We start from the raw sequence: 21418 nt of genomic DNA on the forward strand, positions 1-21418 counted from the left end.
CGGAAATGGGGTAAGGCGAAGGAGGCCTCATATCGTTCGGTTTCGTACCATAGTCATTAAGGAAGGTATTTTTCATAATGTAAAGAGGATACAAAATTTCCCTCTAGAAAACTTGATATGAAATATTAATGATGACACTGTAATCCAAGAAGTCATTGATCAATCAAGGGATTCCTATTTGTTTGTCGGGTGTCAAACACATATATTTCATCAACACAATATTTTGCAAAATGGTTAACGTAACCAGTAGGCAAACATTGTCTGTAATGATGCATCCGTGGTGGAGTAAGAGACCCATGTTTCAATGTTTTAGCAAGTAGGCCTACAAAGAATGTATTACAATTTTTTACACAATTCATCAAAGTCTAGATAATATGTAACCATTCTTATTTAATTAATTCGATTTTTCTTGCATAACACAACACAATGGTGTTGTTGGATTCTTGTTAAATTCCTTTGTGCGTAAAAATCTTGCATACTGGAAACTAGCGGGAAAACATTATGAAGCACGATTTATAAATCACTTCCTTAATCAGTTCTGCAGAGAAGCCAAAAGTTGTTGGTACATATTAATCATCTGTTAACATTATTGACCTGTAAATATAAAGTAGATACAGTCCCGATTAGCCTATTTATGTTAAACTTTATCTTTGTATTCTTTGGTAGTCCGAAAGGTTATAATCGAAATATTGCTATTTGATGTTGCTTGAACTTTTATTGTTCGTTGGAGTTTCAAGATAACATCCCTTTCCTGTTACTTATTACTTTTGGAAGAGGGGGGGGGGGGGCAAGTGCCTGTCTGTACCTTGCTATATCTGTCAATGCAACACAATATATTAAAAATTTGCCCCCTCTAGGATTGACTTCGCCCCCCCTACTAAGAATTCCTGGCTACGGGCCTGCTGCACCTACAGTTTAAAGTGGGATCCGAACCACTGTGTCCCAACCGGGTATCGAACCCAGGCCCCCTTCATTACAAGGCAACAACGCTACCACTACACCATCGGGGAGGCCCACATAAAGGGCTATAAAACTCTTGGAAAAGTTTCATTTGCTGACAATTATCACCATAGGTGCAGACTAAAGGGGGAAAGGCAGTTTCTGTCCCTAAATTCCTCAAGAAGTATATATATATATATATATATATATATATATATTATGAATATAAAAAAAATTGTTGTCAATATTGCCCCCCCCTGCAAATATTATCACACTATCCAAATAAGACATTCATTACCCAAAATGCTAGTTCAAAAAAGCCTTATCATAGATCAAAGTTCTTTTCATACCGTATGGGAATAACGAAGATGTTTTTATTTATGTGTTTGTTTATATTATATTAAAATATTTGTTTATCCTGTGTTATTTTGTACTCCTGACCCCAGAAAATGTGAAGTTTCAAGTTTTAAATCTCTCTCAATATAAAAATGGATGTATGTGTGTGGGAGTGTATGTTGTTTGTTCTGGCATAACTCTCGAACGCCTGGAGTAATTTCAACCAAACTTTGTACACATATCACTTGCAATCTGGAAAGAAGATTGTGGGTAAGACACCCCTGGCACTCCTAGGGTGGGGTGGGAAGGGGTGACATGTAAAAATAATCGAAAATGACCTATATTAAATTCTCCACAAACAGACATGTGTGACTATGCAATCCCGCACAACGATAGTGTTTCTCGGTTTGTCTAACATTCAGGCTGATATGATTTTGTGTTGCGAAAATGTGGTGGAATCCATAGTTTTTGTGACACTCCCAATGCGGTTGACCTTCAAGTTCATCACCTATCGGCACCGGGGGGGGGGGGGGGGCGAGATGGGAGGGGGTGAAAAATAAAATGTCACAAATGACCTAGATTAGTGATGAATCCATAGTTTTCGGAGTCGCTAAGCTAATTGGTGATATTCACGATGACATTTAAAATTAGTTACCTTTTACACTATAGTTAGAATTCATTATTTCCTGTCTAATACAAGATTGGGATAAATAAACATCCAGGCAACACCGGGTAATTGGCTAGTAAGAGATAAAATTGACAGATATTATTCATGAACACATTTCCTAATGAATTTCCTTATCTTACTCAGTCAACTAATACAAATTCAAAAACAGAGAAACTTCTTGTAGAATATTTTGTGAGCCTTAAACATATAATATTCACCAAAAAAATGTGCACGGAGTCAAGACAAGAATATACTTCTTTATTGAAGCATTCATATTTTCCCAAACACTTATATCTTGAATTTGTTTAGGTGGGCAACCTGATGGGCTGGGGAATTTTTGGGTGGGTGCTTGCCTACCCTTGCCCAGTCCCTGAGGTTTAATGAAAAAAAATATCATCCATGTTAGATGCTTGTCGAACCTGAACATTAGATATTCAATTGATTGCTTCTTAAATCAGGGGTGGCCACTCTAGTTATAAATAGATGATGTCACAGCCACTAGGGTAGACCCCAAATGATGTGCAGGGTTCTATCTTCTCTCCTAGCATAATGATGTTGAATATCTTGTAGGCTGTTGATGAGAGGCATGACTGACATAGTTCTGCAAGAGCATTTTGAGCTTCGTATAGATTTTGGAGCTTGGAAACTTAGATATTTCAGTCTGAAGACTCAAACTGTGTATTTTCTCAGGGTTTGCAACTTGCTGTGATGTAATTGACGGGAGCAGGAACATCGGTATTTGTTGCATGAATAACATCCTTAAAAATAGCTCCCAACTTACGAATCATGAACAGGCATAGGCCATATAACTTAGAACTTAAAATACTAGTTTAAAATTTTAGTTAGACAGTAAAGTGTGGTGAAATAAAAATGCAAATTTTGGAATGGAAAGTAAAAGCAGCACCAAAAAATTGACGTCCCTACTTGAGGCAGTACACCATGACAAGTGCATGTCAACAGTACAAACGTAGGCTTTATTTTAGTTAGTTTTGAAGTTGGACTTGGGCAATTTAGTGTGTAAACATGTTGAGAACCAGTATCCCATAAACAAATGTTGAAAAACATTGGAGATACATGTGGAGCACATGTAGAACAGATTTTGAGGACTCTTATCCACCTCCAAGTTGGCAAATCAAAATGCAGATTTTGAAGGATATTTGAGGCTCAAATGAGAAAAAAAATATAAAATGTCCCACAAAATGCTCAAGCTACTTATAAATGCTACTTTCCACCTATAGGACTATGTTCAATTTTTAAAAACCAGAAGTCAACAAAATTTTGTTGAGGTTTAATTGTTCAATTCTCCAGCAAAAATACATCAAACATGTCATTTTTTCTAGAGCCTTGTAAGTCCAACGTTCAATAATCAGTGAATGCACATAGTGCTTCGGATTCAACTTTAAACTGTAGGTCAAGTCCCAATTAGCCATTTTGCAAATAAAGTGGACTTCGTAACTCACTATTTCTAGAAAACAACATGACTGTGCATACTTCTGCTGGTGAAATTATGTATCAAACTGTATTTAGTCATCTGAACCCATAATATTAATTTGCATTTTCAATACAGGGTGGCTCAATAAGTCACTTAACACCCCCAGTACAACGCCACTGCGGCATGGGACGTGAAAATGGTGATGACCAATCGTTATCAGACCAAGGGGGAACCACATTGACGTCACCCGCATGGTCGGCAGCCATCTTGATTTCCGCCATCTTGAATTCAACTTCAGAAATTTAAATGGGAAGGGGGTCTTGCGACATATCAAAATGGGCTATAATTTCACCAGGAAAACAACTGTGACATTTGTTTTCACCTAACTTTAATTGTTGCAGAGTTAACAATACCACAAAGTTATGGCTCAATAAGTCATTTAACACCCCCAGTACAACGCAACTGCGGCATGGAACGTGAAAATGGTGATGACCAATCGTTGCCTGGCCAAGGGGGAACCACATTGACGTTACCCGCATGGTCGGCAGCCATCTTGAATTCAACTTCAGAAATTTAAATGGGAAGGGGGTCATGCGACATATCAAAATGGGCTAGAATTTCACCAGGAAAACAACTGTGACATTTGTTTTCACCTAACTTTAATTCTTGCAGAGTTAACAATACCACAAAGTTATGGCTCAATAAGTCACTTAACACCCCCAGTACAAGGCCACTGCGGCATGGAACGTGAAAATGGCGATGACCAATCGTTGCCTGGCCAAGGGGGAACCACATTGACGTCACCCGCATGGTCGGCAGCCATCTTGATGTCCGCCATCTTGAATTCAACTTCAGAAATTTAAATGGGAAGGGGGTCGTGCGACATATCAAAATGGGCTAGAATTTCACCAGGAAAACAACTGTGACATTTGTTTTCACCTAACTTTAATTGTTGAAGAGTTAACAATACCACAAAGTTATAACACATGCTCAATATGACGTCCCTCTTGCGCAACACACACGTGTAATCGTCTCTCCCATGACCTTACCACATTCTGAAGAACCTCAGGAGTTATTGCAGTACAGGCATCCACAATGCGTGTGCGTAAGTGGGCCAGATCCCTGATTTTCGTAGCATACACCATGGCTTTCAGGTGTCCCCAGAGGTAAAAGTCCAATGGTGTCAGGTCAGGTGAGTGTGCAGGCCATTACACAGTCCATCGGTGACCAATCCAGTGGTGAGGGAATTGTTGATCCAGGTACTGACGGACTATCATCCCATAGTGCGGTGGAGCACCATCTTGCTGGAACCATTCAGGATAGCTCCCATCCTCGGACAGTAAGGATGGTAAGATCTGCTCCCGTAGCAGAAGCAAGTAGCCCTCTGCATTTAAGTTGCCCTCAATGAAAAATGGACCAACAAGTCGGGAACCCCAAGTACCACACCACACCATTAGCTTCCCGCCTCCCGTCACCTTGCTGGGATCTGTCCAATGTGGATTTTCGGGTGACCAGTACCGCAGATTTTGCTTATTCACCTCTCCCGACACATAAAAATTAGCCTCATCACTGAACAGAATCTTGCTACTGATGGCAGGGTCACTTTGTAGTTGTGCTATAGCCCACTCACAAAACTGCAAATGCCTGTCTGGATCGTCCTAAGGTGCTGCTGCAGCTGTATCTTATACGGATGCCAGTGGTGGTCACGTACAATCCTTTGAATTGAACCCCTGCTGACACCGCTTTCCAGCGCCAGTCTCCGTGTGCTACGGGTTGGGGACTTTGCAAATGATGCCAACACCGCTACAGCAGTACCCTCATCCGTGGCTGTTTTCGGACGTCCATGTCGCGGCTTGTCATCCACAGATCCAGTATCTTGGAACTTTGCCAGCAACTGGCTGACGGCCACATGTGACACCGGTTGTCTTGCAGGATTGCGGTTATTGAAGTCTGCGGCAATGTCACGTGTACTTCTCTCCCCTGACATCAATATGATGGCAATCCGTTCCTCACGTGTTAGTGGCATTTTCGTTCAGATCAGTGAAAAAGGAAATATGCTACTCTTGATACGATCAATTCACATCATCACTCTTTTAAACTTTTATGTAAAGACAAAACACAATCGTAATTCCCATGCCAACCAATACTACAAGATATGTACATACCGGTAAGTCAATATCCGGACATTTTCAGTAATTGGTCTAACAATAAATACCACATAATCACATACTAACAATTATTTGAACAATAAACATTTAAGCAAAAAGGAAAGGACGTGTCACTCTCCCATGCGGAAATCGCCCTTAAATTTAAAGTTAGGTGAAAACAAATGTCACAGTTGTTTTCCTGGTGAAATTCTAGCCCATTTTGATATGTCGCACGACCCCCTTCCCATTTAAATTTCTGAAGTTGAATTCAAGATGGCGGGCATCAAGATGGCTGCCGACCATGCGGGTGACGTCAGTGTGGTTCCCCCTTGGCCAGGCAACGATTGGTCATCACCATTTTCACGTTCCATGCCGCAGTGGCCTTGTACTGGGGGTGTTAAGTGACTTATTGAGCCATAACTTTGTGGTATTGTTAACTCTGCAAGAATTAAAGTTAGGTGAAAACAAATGTCACAGTTGTTTTCCTGGTGAAATTATAGCCCATTTTGATATGTCGCACGACCCCCTTCCCATTTAAATTTCTGAAGTTGAATTCAAGATGGCGGACATCAAGATGGCTGCCGACCATGCGGGTGACGTCAATGTGGTTCCCCCTTGGCCTGATAACGATTGGTCATCACCATTTTCACGTTCCATGCCGCAGTGGCGTTGTAATGGGGGTGTTAAGTGACTTATTGAGCCACCCTGTAGATTAAAAATACGAAACTTTGTTACTTACGTGGAATGAGTATCTATTTTGTGCAACGACATTTCGGAAACAACTGTTTCCTTCTTCAGGTTCTTTTCTCAGCTATCTGAAATATGCCATAGCCTCGTCAAATCATGTCATTCGTCAGGGAAAAGGAAACAGTACAAATTTGGTAAAGGTAAAATTTGGAAAACATTTGTAAAACCATTGTTACTGCCATGTTCTCTATCACTGTTAAAATTATCACTATAAAACCTTCGTACTAAAAGTCCTATGTACAACTGTTCCCATCCAGCCTACCAACGTTCAATAACCAGTGAATGCACATAGTACCATGCAAACGGGCAGGCCACATGGGAACAGTGTAATAAGAGGGGGTCCCTTATCTTTTAAAGTTTTTGTTGTACATAGGACTTTAGTATGAAGGTTTTATAGTGATAGTTTTAACAATGATAGAGAACATGCGAGTAGCAATGGTTTTAGAAGTGTTTTCCAAATTTTACCTTTACCAAATTTGTACTGTTTCCTTTTCCCTGACGAATGACATGATTTGACGAGGCTATGGTATATTTTGGATAGCCGAGAAAAGAACCTGAAGAAGGAAACAGTTGTTTCCGAAACGTCGTTGCACAAATATACTCATTCCACGTAAGTAACAAAGTTTTGTATTTTTAATCTATTGAAAATACAAATTAATATATATAAAGTGAGTAAGTCGCACATATCGTGAATTATGAACCCATAATACTAATAGTTTCTAAACACAAGTGCTGGTTACTTGTGAACTTGTGAATGGCGTTTTTTTTTTTGTTTTTTTTGCAACCATAAAATATGCACAAACCAATGAGCGATTTGAAAGTGGGGAAATTGATAGCAGGTTGTCTGGTCATAATATCAAAAATACTACATCATTAACATAACAGAATTATTATTCATTTACATACCAAAAAAATAAAAAAAAAATTATTGGCAAGCAGTAGTTTATTGCAAACCTTTCTTAAGTCTTTCAATCAACAATCTTTCTTTTTCTTGTTGCAACTTATTTAACTCTATTTGGGCATTTAGATGCTTCATTTCCATTTTATGCTTCTTTAGGGCCAGTCTATATTTCCTTTCATAGAATTTAGATTGTACGGCTGCCGTTCGTTCAAACTGCTTTGCAGCAGAAAAGGCACTTTCCGGTCTCTTTGCGGAAGCACTTGCATTTCTTTTCTTCTTTGACCACATTGGTTTACACCTCACTGTTGGCAGCCTGGGAATATTTGAGTCTATTTTCGCATCAGTTGGTGGCTTAGAAATATTGGACTCTATTTTTGCATCAGTATCTTGTTTCGAACGATCATCTTGAGACACTGAAGGGTTGATTTCCTCTGTTTGCAACTTCTTGTTTGGTCCCTTCAAACCTTCTGCAGGTTCCTCAGTAAGTGAATTTATCTCATCTCCAAAGGAAACCTGTAAGAAAACAATTTGAATTATCATTAATCTTTTCATATTTCAAAGTAATATGTACAGTGCCATTATGGTCGAGGCAGGTGTCCGTGGAGCAGAGGCTGGCACGTCAGTAAGTGGGATTGTGTTTGCCGGCATTTAGATCCACAGCCGTACACTGATGCATCAGTGTTTCAGTATTCACATAACTGGTGTCCAGTTTCCACGTGTTTTTAAAGTGTTAACAAGTGTTCTAGTTTATGCATCACTGGTGCTTTTCTGCAGTATAATAATGCCACACTATCCGTACGTGGATACGTGTCTTCTTGGATGCATAATCATTTATGAACGTAACACAATTTTGCGTAGTTGTTATGACGAACACATTAATAAGCAACACAGTAACATAACAAATCAATAGTGTAGGAACCATTCTTCCCAGAAAAAAAGAAGCAATAACTCTATTTTTTTTTACAGTGAGACTTTTAATTTTATCAATCAGGTTTGTTACTTTCTTCCTCATGCAATGATACTGAAATTGAAGCAAGAGTATATGTTTTTCAAGATGCATAACATTTTTAGTAAACACAATTGGGTCATTCCACGTGAAATCACCTGGAGCAGGTTGCTTCATAGTCATCAATTTCTTTCTTACAGATATACAGGGTGTCTACGCCGAAATGCCCTATTTTTAATTTGCTCTATATACAAAATGAAATGAAATTAATTTTTTTCACAAAAATAAGTTCTATGTCAAGTTAAGTTTTTTAAAAAAAATTACAACAACAAATCAAAACACTTCCACGTGAGCCCCTGCGGTGACACAAAAATGTCTAGTCTATATTCAACTTCCATGCAGGTCCGCTGCAACATGTTCGGAGGGATGGTACCAATCACTTCCACAATCCGAGTACGGAGATCTTTAAGGTCCCGCACTGCAGTGGCGAACACCCTGTCCTTCACGTAGCCCCAGAGAAAGAAATCTAATGGTGTGATGTCCGGAGAACGTGGAGGCCAATGCACTGGTCCATCTCGTCCAATCCAGCATCCTAGGAATGTTTCATTCAGAGTTTTCCGAACATCCAGCGACCAGTGAGGTGGAGCACCATCTTGCTGAAACCAAAGGTTTGGTTGCAGGTCTTCAACCTGGGGAAAACAAAGCAACTCCAGCATGTCTAGGTACGTCGTTCCTGTGACAGTCTCCTCAGCAAAGAAGAACGGTCCAATGATCTTGTCGCACATGAGGCCACACCAAACGTTCTCTTTCGGGCTATCTCGCACCTCTTCCCTGATACTGTGTGGATACTCTGACCCCCAAATTCTAACGGTATGCTTATTCACAGTACCAGAGACATGGAATGTGGCCTCATACACTACACTTGACAAAAAGGCAGGATTCCTGTCGATTCGGTTAAGCATGTCACATGCAAAGTAATATCGTCGCTTGTCATCAGGCTTGATGGCCTGCAGAATCTGCACCTTGTATGCATACAGATGCAACCGCTTTCTGAGGACCTTATGAACAGTTGCACGTGGTATCTGAAGTTCCCGTGAAGCCTGACGAATTGATTTGCATGGACTTCGCTGGAATGCTTGGTGGACATTCTCAACTTGTTCTTCGGAGACACGTCGACCCCCTTCATGCAGCTTCAGAATGCTGCCAGTGTCCAGAAACTGTCTGTGCCATGATTTTATCCTCTTGGCATCTGGTGCTGCTTTATTGTACACACAACAAAACTGTCTTTGCACCATCACAATGGATTTAAACTCCATGTACCAAAGCACAGTTTGTGCCTTCTCCTGCACTGACGCCATTTTGGTTTCGATGGACAACTACACCAACTCCAATGCGTGCCACACGTTGAAACAATTTAGGCAGCAACTTTAAGTCCTTCTGCTCCCAACAGACAAGTCAGACATAAAACGAGAAAGATTTACTATTTTTAAACTGCCTCAAAAAATAGGGCATTTCGGTGTAGACACCCTGTATATTTGGGCCAATATGACAAATATGTTATATTAGACTTGTCCAACAAATATTTTGAAAGTTACAAATTTTTGAAAATTTGAAGATTTTCAGAAATTGGGTGGACGAACAAACAGACCATGTGACACAAAACATGTCATATCTTGGAAACTATGTGGAGTATTGAGGTGATTTAGGTATTGTTGGAGAGGAGGAGGACAGTCCTAATAGAAAATGCTTATATTATCACTCTCACCTACTCAGAAAGTAGAAAAATCTTTAAATAAAGTAATTTATTGTGATGAAAAACACACTCAACTTCAGGTAATTGTTTGATAGGGAGTCCCAGGTTTTACCACAATGAAAATTGTTACACAGCATAATCAATATATGTCAAACATAATACTAAAAAATCAGAAAGGTAACATTTTTCTTAGTAAAAATCAGGGTTGGCCCGGGTGGGCCCAGCCCAGTTTTCCCCATGTTGTAAATTATTACTCTAAATACTTGTGAGGCTCTATTGTCAAAATTTTTTAGAAAACTTGTAAAGGAGAGCTTATAATGCTAAAAATAATGAATGTAATACAAGTCATAGTGTTTTTTTCAGGCTATTTTCCTCAAATCATGATAAAAATGGATTTTTAGCAGAAATAAAAATAATACATATCCAAGGAACAAAAAAGAAAGAGTATCAGAAATGTTTAGATAAAACGTTTGCATTGATTGACACAGCATAGTTGAACAAAGCTTATAATTTTAAAATGTTTTAGTTTTTTGGTTATCAGTCACTTCCTTATGCAGGGGAAGTAATAGTGATACATCATAGTTTCAACTGTGATGACCAATTGATACAATAAATCTTTTGCATGTTTAAGCATTACAAGTCAGAATTGAGTACATTTTACTGGAATGTCGTTAATTGTGGCATAATTACCAGGTGTGCCGGTTAATAATACTTAACTTTGTCGCTGGATGGCGCTGGAAGCAAGGGTTGGTGCACAGTCTCAACTGTTATGTCAGTGTGTTCCCAGGACAGTACCTGTCAAAACGCCATGGATGTGCAACCGAGTGCGAGTGATCGTGATATTGGGTTTGTGTGGGAAACATGTTGACCTTCAAACGAAATAAGGAGCATGTGCGGCACGTCCTGCTTTTCTTGTTCAATCAAAAGAAAAACGCGAGTGAAAGCCATCGTATCCTTGTGGAAATGTACGGTGACAATGTTCAAACGCAAGACGTGTGTGTGCGTTGGTTTCGACGATTCAAAAGTGGTGATTTCGACTTGAAAGACAAAGATCGTCCGGGCCAGCCGAAAAAATTCCAAGATGGCGAATTGCAAGCACTGTTGGACGAAGACTATACACAAACGCAACAACAACTGGCAGAGAAGTTAAATGATGGTCGCAAAACCATATCTGATCGTCTTCATGCTATGGGAAAGATCCAGAAGACAGGAAAATGGGTCCCACATCATTTGAACGACAGACAAATGGAAAAGCAAGAAACTGTGTTGCTTTCTTGGCATGAAAGAAAGTCTTTCTTGCATCGGATAGTGACTGGGGACGAAAAATGGATCTACTTCCAGAACCCAAAATGCAAAAAGTCATGGGTTGACCCAGGACAACCTTCAACATCGACCGCAAAATCGAATCGCTTCGGAAGGAAGACAATGCTGTGCATTTGGTAGGATCAGAAGGGCGTGGTGTACCATGAGCTTCTGAAACCAGGTGAAACAGTGAATGCCGTTCGCTACCGTCAACAACTCATCAATTTGAACCATGCATTGATCGAAAAGCACCCAGATTGGGCGACAAGACACGGAAAAGTGATTTTGCAGCAAGACAACGCCTCATCACACACAGCGAAAGGCGTCAGACACACCATTTCTGCACTTGGCTGGGAATTCTTGCCCCACCCGCCATACTCACCAGACTTAACCCCTTGGGACTACCACTTGTTTTCATCGATGTCTCACTCACTTTCCCAGCAACACTTGAACAATTACGAAGATGTCTAACAATGGCTTGCTGACTGGATCACCTCAAAATGTGAATGATTTTTCTGGAAGGGCATCCACAATTTGACGGACAGATGGGCACAATGTATAGCTAGCGATGGTGCATACTTTGAATAAACATTTGTTACCTTTCTCCCCAGATACACTAAGAATCAAGGATCATTAAGAATTATTAACCGGCACACCTGGTAAATCGGAACATTCTTTAAATGATTTTACTCATTTCTCATCATAATGGGTTGCTTGCCTATGGAAGACAAATGTTATTTACCTCTGGTTAGGAGCTTGTTACTCATGATCTACCACAATTTCAGTTTTTTCTTTTATTTCTTACTTTCTTTTAAGGGTGTATAGGGTACTCAAGTAAATATAGTGTACATGTATACTTTCATATTTTGATCATTTTTGACATTTTCAAACCTTTGAAAAGTTTTGAGCTTTGTGCATGAAACTTACAGGAGCATTATGTACTTGCACTATAATTTGACAATAAAATTATCAAAGTATGGTGAATGGTTTAGGAGAAGCATGAGTTAGGGTGGATGGGCAGAGGGATGTTATCTGTTTAGTGGCTATGATAACTGCAGTAAATTTACAATCATTTAGGTAAAATTATTTCTGCAGCTAGAAAACTTGAGTAAAATAGGACAATGTGTTTCAAGATGGTGGATGAAAAACTGATTTTCCCCATGTTGCAGTTTCTATTTCTATGCTATGCTCTACACCTTTTCTTGTTCAAAACTGTCTAGAATAAATTTTCAGAGTATAAGAAATTAAACTGAGTCATTTTAGAGATTTCATTGGTCCGCAATTTTGCAGTAAAACTTTGAAAATAATATTTCAGAGCATAGGAGAGGAGTGGTGGTAAAATTACAAACGTTGTATTTATGAAAACCACCATAAATGGAAAGCTTCTGAGTTACAAGATAATCCTCACATTCTATTTGCAGAAAATTGGTCATCATGTTTAAAGATAGTAGACGACAAACTGGTTTAGCATGTCTTCCAAGAGCTTTAATTTATGCTCATATTTGACCATGTTACATTTTCGTAGATTACGAAAACAAGTCTCAGCAATGTTACAGCATCACTTGAGTTTTAAGCTTTTAATAAAACTCTGTAATATAGTGTGTTTTAGGAAGGGTGGGAATAAGTCACCAATTTTGAGACCATGATAACTGCAGCAGATTTAGAGGTTTTTAGCTGAAATGTATCACAACTACAGAGCATTTTCCAAAGCATTTCAAGATTGTAAATGAAAAATGGATTTTTCATATGCAGAGGTAGATTCCAAATTTTGGTGACTTTCAAACGCCTAAACTAAAGGCCGCTTTACGTGGTCGTCATTTCATGACGACCAAAGAAGTGATCACCGCAGCGCAAGTTTTCTTCAGTTCGTTACCTGACGGCGAATTTTCAGACATTCACAAAGTGGCAGGAGCGTATGGACGCTTGCTTAGCTGTCAATGGTGCCTATTTTGAAAAAAATGTACGTCTACTTGATATGGCTGATTCTGAATAAAAATTTTGCGGTTTGTAATTTTTTTTGTTTCATTTTAATGATTCTTGGAGGGGTCCATGTACATGCTTGTCATTTAAGTGCTACGCAGTCACGACTTTTTGACCTATTGCGCTCATTTTGGTCTCAATCGGCAGCTAATGAACCAAATTTTCACCTTAGTACATTTGCTAGCCAATGGAGGTCGCCGTTTTCCTATACATGAATTAGTCTCACCTTCTCTGCAACAGCCTTTGCACATTTGGACGAAATCAGCCAGACAATTAACTGACTGACTGACATGATTGATTTGCTGTTTTATGTCCACTTTATACACAGTAAGGCTAATCGGGACTGGACCTATAGTTTAAAGTGGGATCTGAACCACTATGTGCATCCACCGGGTATCGAACCAGGGAATCCGACAATGAAATGTGGCAAAATTGTAATTTTGCATGTTAATATAAGAATGTTTGAAACATCCAGAAAGATAATAGGGAAACACAACTGTGATAAACTGTGAAATAACTGCATTGAAGCAGATTGAAAATATTGTGTTGCATAGCACAGTGCGTTTCACAGTTGAGTCTTCCACAGAGCGGCGGCCGTTACATCGGGCAGTGACAGCGTGTCTGCCGGCAAACTGGATGCAACATCTGCGTAACTGGAACCGCTAGCTATGCAATGAAATAAACTCGTACAATTACACAGACAGTTAAAATTAAAATGAGCATGTACCTTGTTACAAGAGGTGTTGGAAACGATGTTCTCCAGCTTCCAAAAATTTACGGCATTCTTTAAAGAAATTTTCGCTAACACGTATCAATTCCTCTTCCAAAATTGTTTCAATTACTCTCCCGATATTTTATTTCAACTCTTCCAATGTATGGTTTCAGGCTTAAAAGCTTGCTAGCTCGCCACGCAGACAATATGCAAATGTCTGTTTCTTGTGCAAGGCACCGGAGGGATTTTTGAAAAGTGTATACCAATTGTGCTTCAACGTCGTCTAGTTTCACCCCAGTAAGCACACACTGTTTTACCCTTTGCCACTTCTTATCAAGAACCTAAATCTTTCTCTAAATTTGTTCATAAGTTCTTGAACATTGTCTCTGTGTGGAACAGGAACATCTGGTGATTCTGCTGCCAAACGCCTTCTAACTTCCCTACAAGAATTCATAATGACGTAAGGGTCGTACATAAAGTTTTAAATTGTACGTAAGAATATTAGACAACAGAAAAGCACCAGTAATATGTAAACTAAAACAAAACAATCTAAAATACTTGTAAAGACCTTAACAATTCACAAACATGTGCAAAGTATACACCTGCTACCTGGATACTGAAGCACTGACACGTTCCATGCCAAGGTCAGTGTACAGCTGTGGGTCTAAATGCCGGCAGACACCCTCCCACTACCCGGCATGTTAGTCGCCGCTTCACAGAAGACTCGACAAAGAAAGGCACTGTATTTTTGGATTATTTAATGGTCTATGGCACATGAAATAAAAAATGTGTTTGTAGCTGTACCATTAATCATTCCAACACAGGCACAACACTGAATTTACAAAATAAACTGTAACATAACTGAAGTTCAGAATGGAATATTCACTAATGGTATTTATTAAAAATGTGCTGCAACTTGAAAAGCAAATACTTTAACATGCTTAAATTTGAATATTGTTGCAGGGGGGAGAAAGTAACAAACCTGATTGATGAAATTAAAAGTTTCACTTTCAAAAGTTATAATTATTGCTATTTTTCGGGGAAGAATGGTTACGGCACTATCCAAGTTGATTTGTTATATTACCATGTTGCTTGTTAATGTGTTCATCATAACAAATACCCAAAATTATGTTTGTTCATAAACAATGATGAAGAAATGCATTCATCTTGTGCCAAAGGTCACATCGAAAGTGTGCGAGTCCAATGTACAGGGTGGCTCAAAAAGTCACTTAACTCCCTCGGTACAAGGCCACTGCAGCGCGCAACGTGGAAATGGTGATGACCAATCGTTGCCAGGCCAAGGGGGAACCACATTGACGCCACCCGCATGGTCGGTGGCCATCTTGATGTCAGCCATCTTGAATTCAACTTCAGAATTTTAAATGGGAAGGGGATGATATGATATATCAAATCAGGTTAGAATTTCACGAGAAATGCATTGGTGAAGGCTTTTTTATGTGTCTTTAACCAGTAAAACGTTATGACTGAATTCTCGTACCAATTTGCTCCTTTTCGAGGTATTAGAAAAATTACTTAAAATTTGTTTAGCGCATCGGTAACGCATTGAGATCAAAGTGACTTCTAGGGAGAGAAGTTCGCATACCATTGCACAAGATTTTAATCCGATACATCCATGAAGAGCTGCGCATTATGAATGGTTGTCGCGAACAATTACAGTGTGACACTTTCATTAAACAAAAAGTCCAGCACAGTGTCAAGGCTAATGTTTATGTTCATAAGAAAGTTCATCAACAGAATATTCGATGCTTTTTAGCTGACAACCCATTTTCGACAGATCAAAGCTGAATGATTAGTGCTGGTATGTTAATGGTGTGGTGAGCTGTGTGGAACACGATTGGTTAGTCAATTTTCCATCAACTTAAATGCTTAGGGCTACTTAGATTTGTTAAATAAACAGGTTTTTTGCATCCTTGCTTATGGAAGAAGGTACTTTTTACAGAGTTTTTTTCAATATGGAGGAACACCAGAACACTATGGGAATGTTGTGAAGCAGTTTCTGTCCAATGTTAGTTATCAGATGACAAGGGTTGCATATTCTGTTTATGAACTTCCTTATGAACATAAACATTAGCCTTGTCACTGTGAAGGACTTTTAATTCAATGGAAGCGTCACACTGTAAATTGTTCGCGACAACCATTCATAATGTGCAGCTCTTCGTGGATGTATCGGATTAAAATCTTGTGCAATGCCATGCGAACTTCTCTCCCTAGACGTCACTTTGATCTCAATGCGTTACCGATGCGCTAAACAAATTTTAAGGCATTTTTCTAACACCTCAAAAAGGAGCAAATTGGTACGAGAATTCAGTCATAACTTGTTACTGGTTAAAGATACATAAAAAAAAAACCTTCACCAATGCATTTCTCGTGAAATTCTAGCCTGATTTGATATATCATATCACCCCCTTCCCATTTACAATTCTGAAGTTGAATTCAAGATGGCTGACATCAAGATGGCCACCGACCATGCAGGTGGTGTCAATGTGGTTTCCTCTTGGCCTGATAATGATTGGTCATCACCATTTCCATGTTGCGTGCTGCAGTGGCCTTGTACGGAGGGAGTTAAGTGACTTTTTGAGCCACCCTGTATATAAAGCCCCAATCCCACCACTCACTGACATAAATAATGTTCTCCATGAAGGATGCCCCGGAGGCAAAAAATGCCCAATTAGGAACCCCCATGAAATTGTACCAAAATGCCGAGAAAATTCAAAAATCGCTCACATTGCCCTTTTTTAAGGGTGAAAATGCACTTTTTCACATCCTTAGCAACAGTTTCCATGGGTATTTTTTGCAGCACACTTAGTTTCCTTCAATTCTTAATTGTCTAGCTACATTACATATCTCACAGATGAATGAACTCCTGGGTTTGAAAAGGTGCCTCAAACAAGGGTAACATCTACATGAGAAGAAGTTTCAGTTCAGATACAATTACGTACCTAGGTATATATTGTTATACTCAATGTGAAAATATTATCTACATTGTGCTTGTTGTTGTCCATGGAAATGGACATTGCTAGGGAACTTAAAGAAAGTTTAATTTCACCCCGAAAACTACTGTAAGGAAATTATGCTAGACAATTTTTCGAATGTCAAAACATGAGTGTCAGAATTTATTACAGAGGAAAGGTAGGAATTTGAGGTGAATGACGGAAAACAATTATCTTTCAATTACGTTTACAAATGTGAAAATGACAAAAGACGTAAATACAGGCTGCTTCAAAATGATGTGAACGATTTCAACTCCTTTTATTTTTTGTATTTTTCGTCCAAATTGCTTTATATTTTACATGTAATTCCTAAACCTGTCCAAGTTTCTTTGAGAAAATTTTGAACATAGTGTCTCACAAATGTTCTATGTGAGCCCCTTTTGTTACCAATTCCGCCCAGACCCGTTTCAACATGTCTGCATCAACAGTTTGCACTTCAGCAGTAATGCGCTCTTTCAGTTCATTGACATCTGTGGGTAGAGGAGGTTTGTACGCAATGTCTTTTAGATGTTCCCACAGAAAAAACTCACAGGGGATTAAATCGGGGATCTTGGTTGCCAACGTAGTAACTGTTGATCATTTTGAGTAGATCGCCCAATCCAGCGGTCTGGCAGTCTGTTATAAGGTAATTTGTAGTAAGCATGTGTAGGAATGTTTGTCCAGTCACAGTTTCTTCGTGAAAGAAGTACGAACCATACAATTTGGTAGATGAAATGGCGCAAAACACATTAGTGTTTCTTGAATCATGCACAACTTCAATGATTTGATGAGGATTCTCAGTCCCCTACATGCGAACATTTTGCTTGTTCACTCTTCCTGTCACATGGAACGTAGTCTCATCACTGAAACAAAGTTTGTCAACAAAATCATCATCACCACTGCATAACCCTTGAAATGACTCACAAAAAGGTTTGCGGGACGTGTGATCATTAGGTGCAAAATGTTGTAACAACTGCACTCGATAGGGATACATCTTTAAACGCCTATGCACTACGAGCCTTACAGTTGCTCGAGGCATTGTTAGCTCTTGACCCACTTTCCTTGTAGACTTTTGGGGGCTGCGTTGAAAACTAGCTCGAACTATCTCGATATCTGCTTCAGACGTGGACGGTACCGGACGATTTTCCTTTGCAAATGCATCCCGTTGTCTTGCATTTATCATCCCACTTACGTATGGAGTTCTTGGATGGTGGTTCTTTACGAAATTTCGTACGAAACTCACGCTGAACACTAACAACAGACCGACAAACGTCATACTCTAGGATGCAAAAAACTTTCTCTGCACCACAGGCAGCCATCTTGGAACTTATCACCCTGCCACCTAGTGGAGAAATTTGGAACTACTACGACCATTGCAAACAAAACTCGAGGATATGGTTGAAAGTATTTACATGGAACTTTAATTGTTGAAGAAGTTTTATCGCTCCTGGAACGTTTTCTTATCGTTCAAACCATTTTGATACACGCTGTATTGCTTTTCCAATTTAGTGTCGTTATTGAATTCATTATTCAAGAAATCGAACTAACTATCTTGAAATGGTTATTACTTACTAACTTTACTATTAAGAAAATAGACAATTTTGAATATTTTGTATATTTGTACCATATTAGAGCCCGTAGATATGCAAAGTTACATTCAAAACTTCCAAATAAGCGAACCATGTCGGCAAGTGCACAAAATGATGGAAAACAATTATTTTCAAATTACGTTTAAAAATGTGAAAATGGCAAAAGACACAAATACTGCTTCTCCAATATAGTGTCGCTATTCAATTCGTTTATATGAAATATCTAACTATTTTGAAACAGACAATATTTACCAAAGGCCATGTCGAAAGTACGCGAGTCCAATTATATGCATCAATTTTCCAAGAAATTTGCTTTAGAATATTTTAGAATGACATGAGAATATTAAATTAGATATTGTGTAATCACAAAATATAGATTTTCCTGCAAAATAAAAATAAAGTTTCAATTTTTGCATAATTTCCAGGAAAATTAGACTCTGCAAAAGCACTTTTGCAAAGAAGCCGGAAAAGTATCGGCAGATAAATTCCAACCTATACATTGGCATCGGTATTGGTTCAGGCCTAGTTATAATATATTTTCTACCTTCCCCCCTCCCTGGTAGCCTGATTGTATGTGCCTCCTCATGGAATGCAACCCTGAAAACTGTTACAGCATTACCTATTACACCCTCAAGGAAGGGTAGAATCAAAATGTTGGACAAATATTTTGGAACAGAAAATGTCAAAACAAGGAGGAAATCGAGTGGGCAGAGCAAAGCAGTACATGCTGCTGCGAAAGCTGGTAACTGCAGTCGCTCCCTCCCTTTCCTTCTACGCAATCCAGGTCCCTTTCATATGTTCATTGGTGGAGCCATCTCGCATCACTACTTGCGCAGTTTTCATTCACTTGCTCAAGAGATAGTAGGAGCAGGGTATAATGCAAATTGAACGTTAACATACACTACTACCAGGGGAAAAATGTATTTGATAATTAAAATATATATTTTTAAACATAGTCTGAAAAAACCCAAATAAACCCCAGTTTTGCCTCGGTTTAGTTGGGTTTTACCAGGAAAAAAAAACACTCGAAAAAAAATGTGCAAAATGCCAACCCTGGTAAAAATATCACAGGTTTCAGTGTGGGGTGTATGAACCAATTTTCCACTGGCATACAGCTATATTTTTTGCTCTCAAACATTCACAAATTACCACTAATATGAGTACACATAATACTGTTAGAAATGTTGGATTAGTGGGAGAAGTATTATTATGATGTTCATCCACTTTTAGTTCACAGGAATTGTAGTAAGACCAGTGCTCTTGTCCAGAATGCAGATGGGTCAGTCCATCCGAATGTTCCAGCACTGGTTGCTTGACCACTTTAAAATTTTCATTATTTTTGTTGTTCTAACATGCAAGGTTACGAACCGGCCGTCAGCCCGTTGTCAAGACACACGACACACCGGCTCGGTCCCCTCGACAGACAAAGACCGGGCGTCGCTGCCTACCAAATATCTTTCTGTTATAAATATATAAATGCCACGGCTACGCTCAGTTCCTGCGGGGCATGAGACCCCGCATCCCAAAGTTCGGGTAAGGGTCTGTTTCAAGATAATAATATAATCAAAAGTTAAATTTACACTTACATAACCAAGACTTCAAATTATATTAGCCCTTTCTCACGCTTGAACTCCACCGCAATCGCACCCGCATCCCACTGACCAGTGAGGATACGCATACGATTCGCGATTGAAATCAGCATAATCAATTCTGGCGTCCTTTGGATTGATAAGGCCTCCGCCTCACTGACCAGTAACGGCGGGACACCTCTCCAACCAAAAGGAAGTCAGTTAATTTATACTTATTAGGCAAACTTACTACAAAGAAATACCAAATAACGATTATAAATTTATTTACTAATCCATATATACGTTAGGATAAAAGAAAGTATACAATCTTCAAATCGAGAGAAAATTACAATGCCAAAATTTAATTTCTGTTCAAATAACTTCCGAAAAACATAGACTGAAACTTGCTTTCTCATAAAATACAATCCAGAGAGCTCCCTATTATATATATATCGTCCATATCCCAGCTTAACTTGGTTTCAATAAACAGGTGACAAATTAACAGTAATGATCGACAATTTCCATTAACCAAAACCAAAAGAAAATTACATAAACTTCTTTCCGTAAATATCTATTTGTGCTTCTGTCATATTTTCACTTCAGTATTATGTTCTTTAGAACTCTCGAGGTATACTACCCTCTTCGGGGCCAACCTCCAATAACATTCATAACTAAAGATAAGGGGAGCCTTTCTCTACCCAATTACCAAAGCCATCTCTCGGCCACAAACTACAAATGTTCGCTTGGAATTCCATAACATAACAGGGGACACTGTCTACCCTCTTTGGCTACTTACATTGCAAAAGCAAAACAATAGACTTTTACATAAAACGAAATTTCTATAAAAACACATACTCGACCGGTCACCTATTAAAACTGTTTCAAATTTATATCTCATATAAAACCAAAATAAGAGAAACCAATAAACGTTCCGGATACTCAGAATTTAAAAACGGACGTGAAACTATATAAGCTATCAGATTTAGAAGGCACCCTCTGACCAGAGGTATGCTCTCGGATTTAAGTATCAAAGAAACAAATTTATTTAAATGAACCTCCTGACCAGGAGAATTCAAAATGATTTAAGAATTAAAACAATTAACTCGACGAGAAGGATGTATAACATGAATTTATACCGGAGTCACACTGACCAGTGCCAACTTCGATAGAATTTATGAAACAAAATTTTAAATTATTAAGATTAATTATGTATAAATCAAATTATTTATAAGCCTGCCTAAGTCCCCTTTAAGGATCATGCTGACCAGCACAAATCCAGAAAGGTGGCTTACGGAAAACTCAGGACATTGTAGAAGGGAGAGCTGACCAGCCACTCCCCTCACAACGCCTGTGTTCTCCCAGCCCTGGACCTCGACAAGCGATTTAATCACCTAACGATTCCGGAATCT

General features: G+C 39.0%; 1 protein-coding gene across 1 annotated transcript in view; it reads right to left on the minus strand.

Moving 5' to 3' along the window:
• LOC145988439 (uncharacterized) overlaps nucleotides 1–21418 on the minus strand; it is a 103402-nt gene that overhangs the window by 70079 nt on the left and 11905 nt on the right. The window contains exon 3 of the mRNA XM_083123331.1: nucleotides 7223–7682. Coding sequence (XP_082979457.1) covers nucleotides 7223–7682 — 460 coding nt within the window. The remainder of the gene's footprint in view (nucleotides 1–7222; nucleotides 7683–21418) is intronic.

Source organism: Lepisma saccharinum, chromosome 5, assembly GCF_977018435.1.
Source record: "Lepisma saccharinum chromosome 5, izLepSacc3.1, whole genome shotgun sequence".
Taxonomy (NCBI): Eukaryota; Metazoa; Arthropoda; class Insecta; order Zygentoma; family Lepismatidae; genus Lepisma; species Lepisma saccharinum.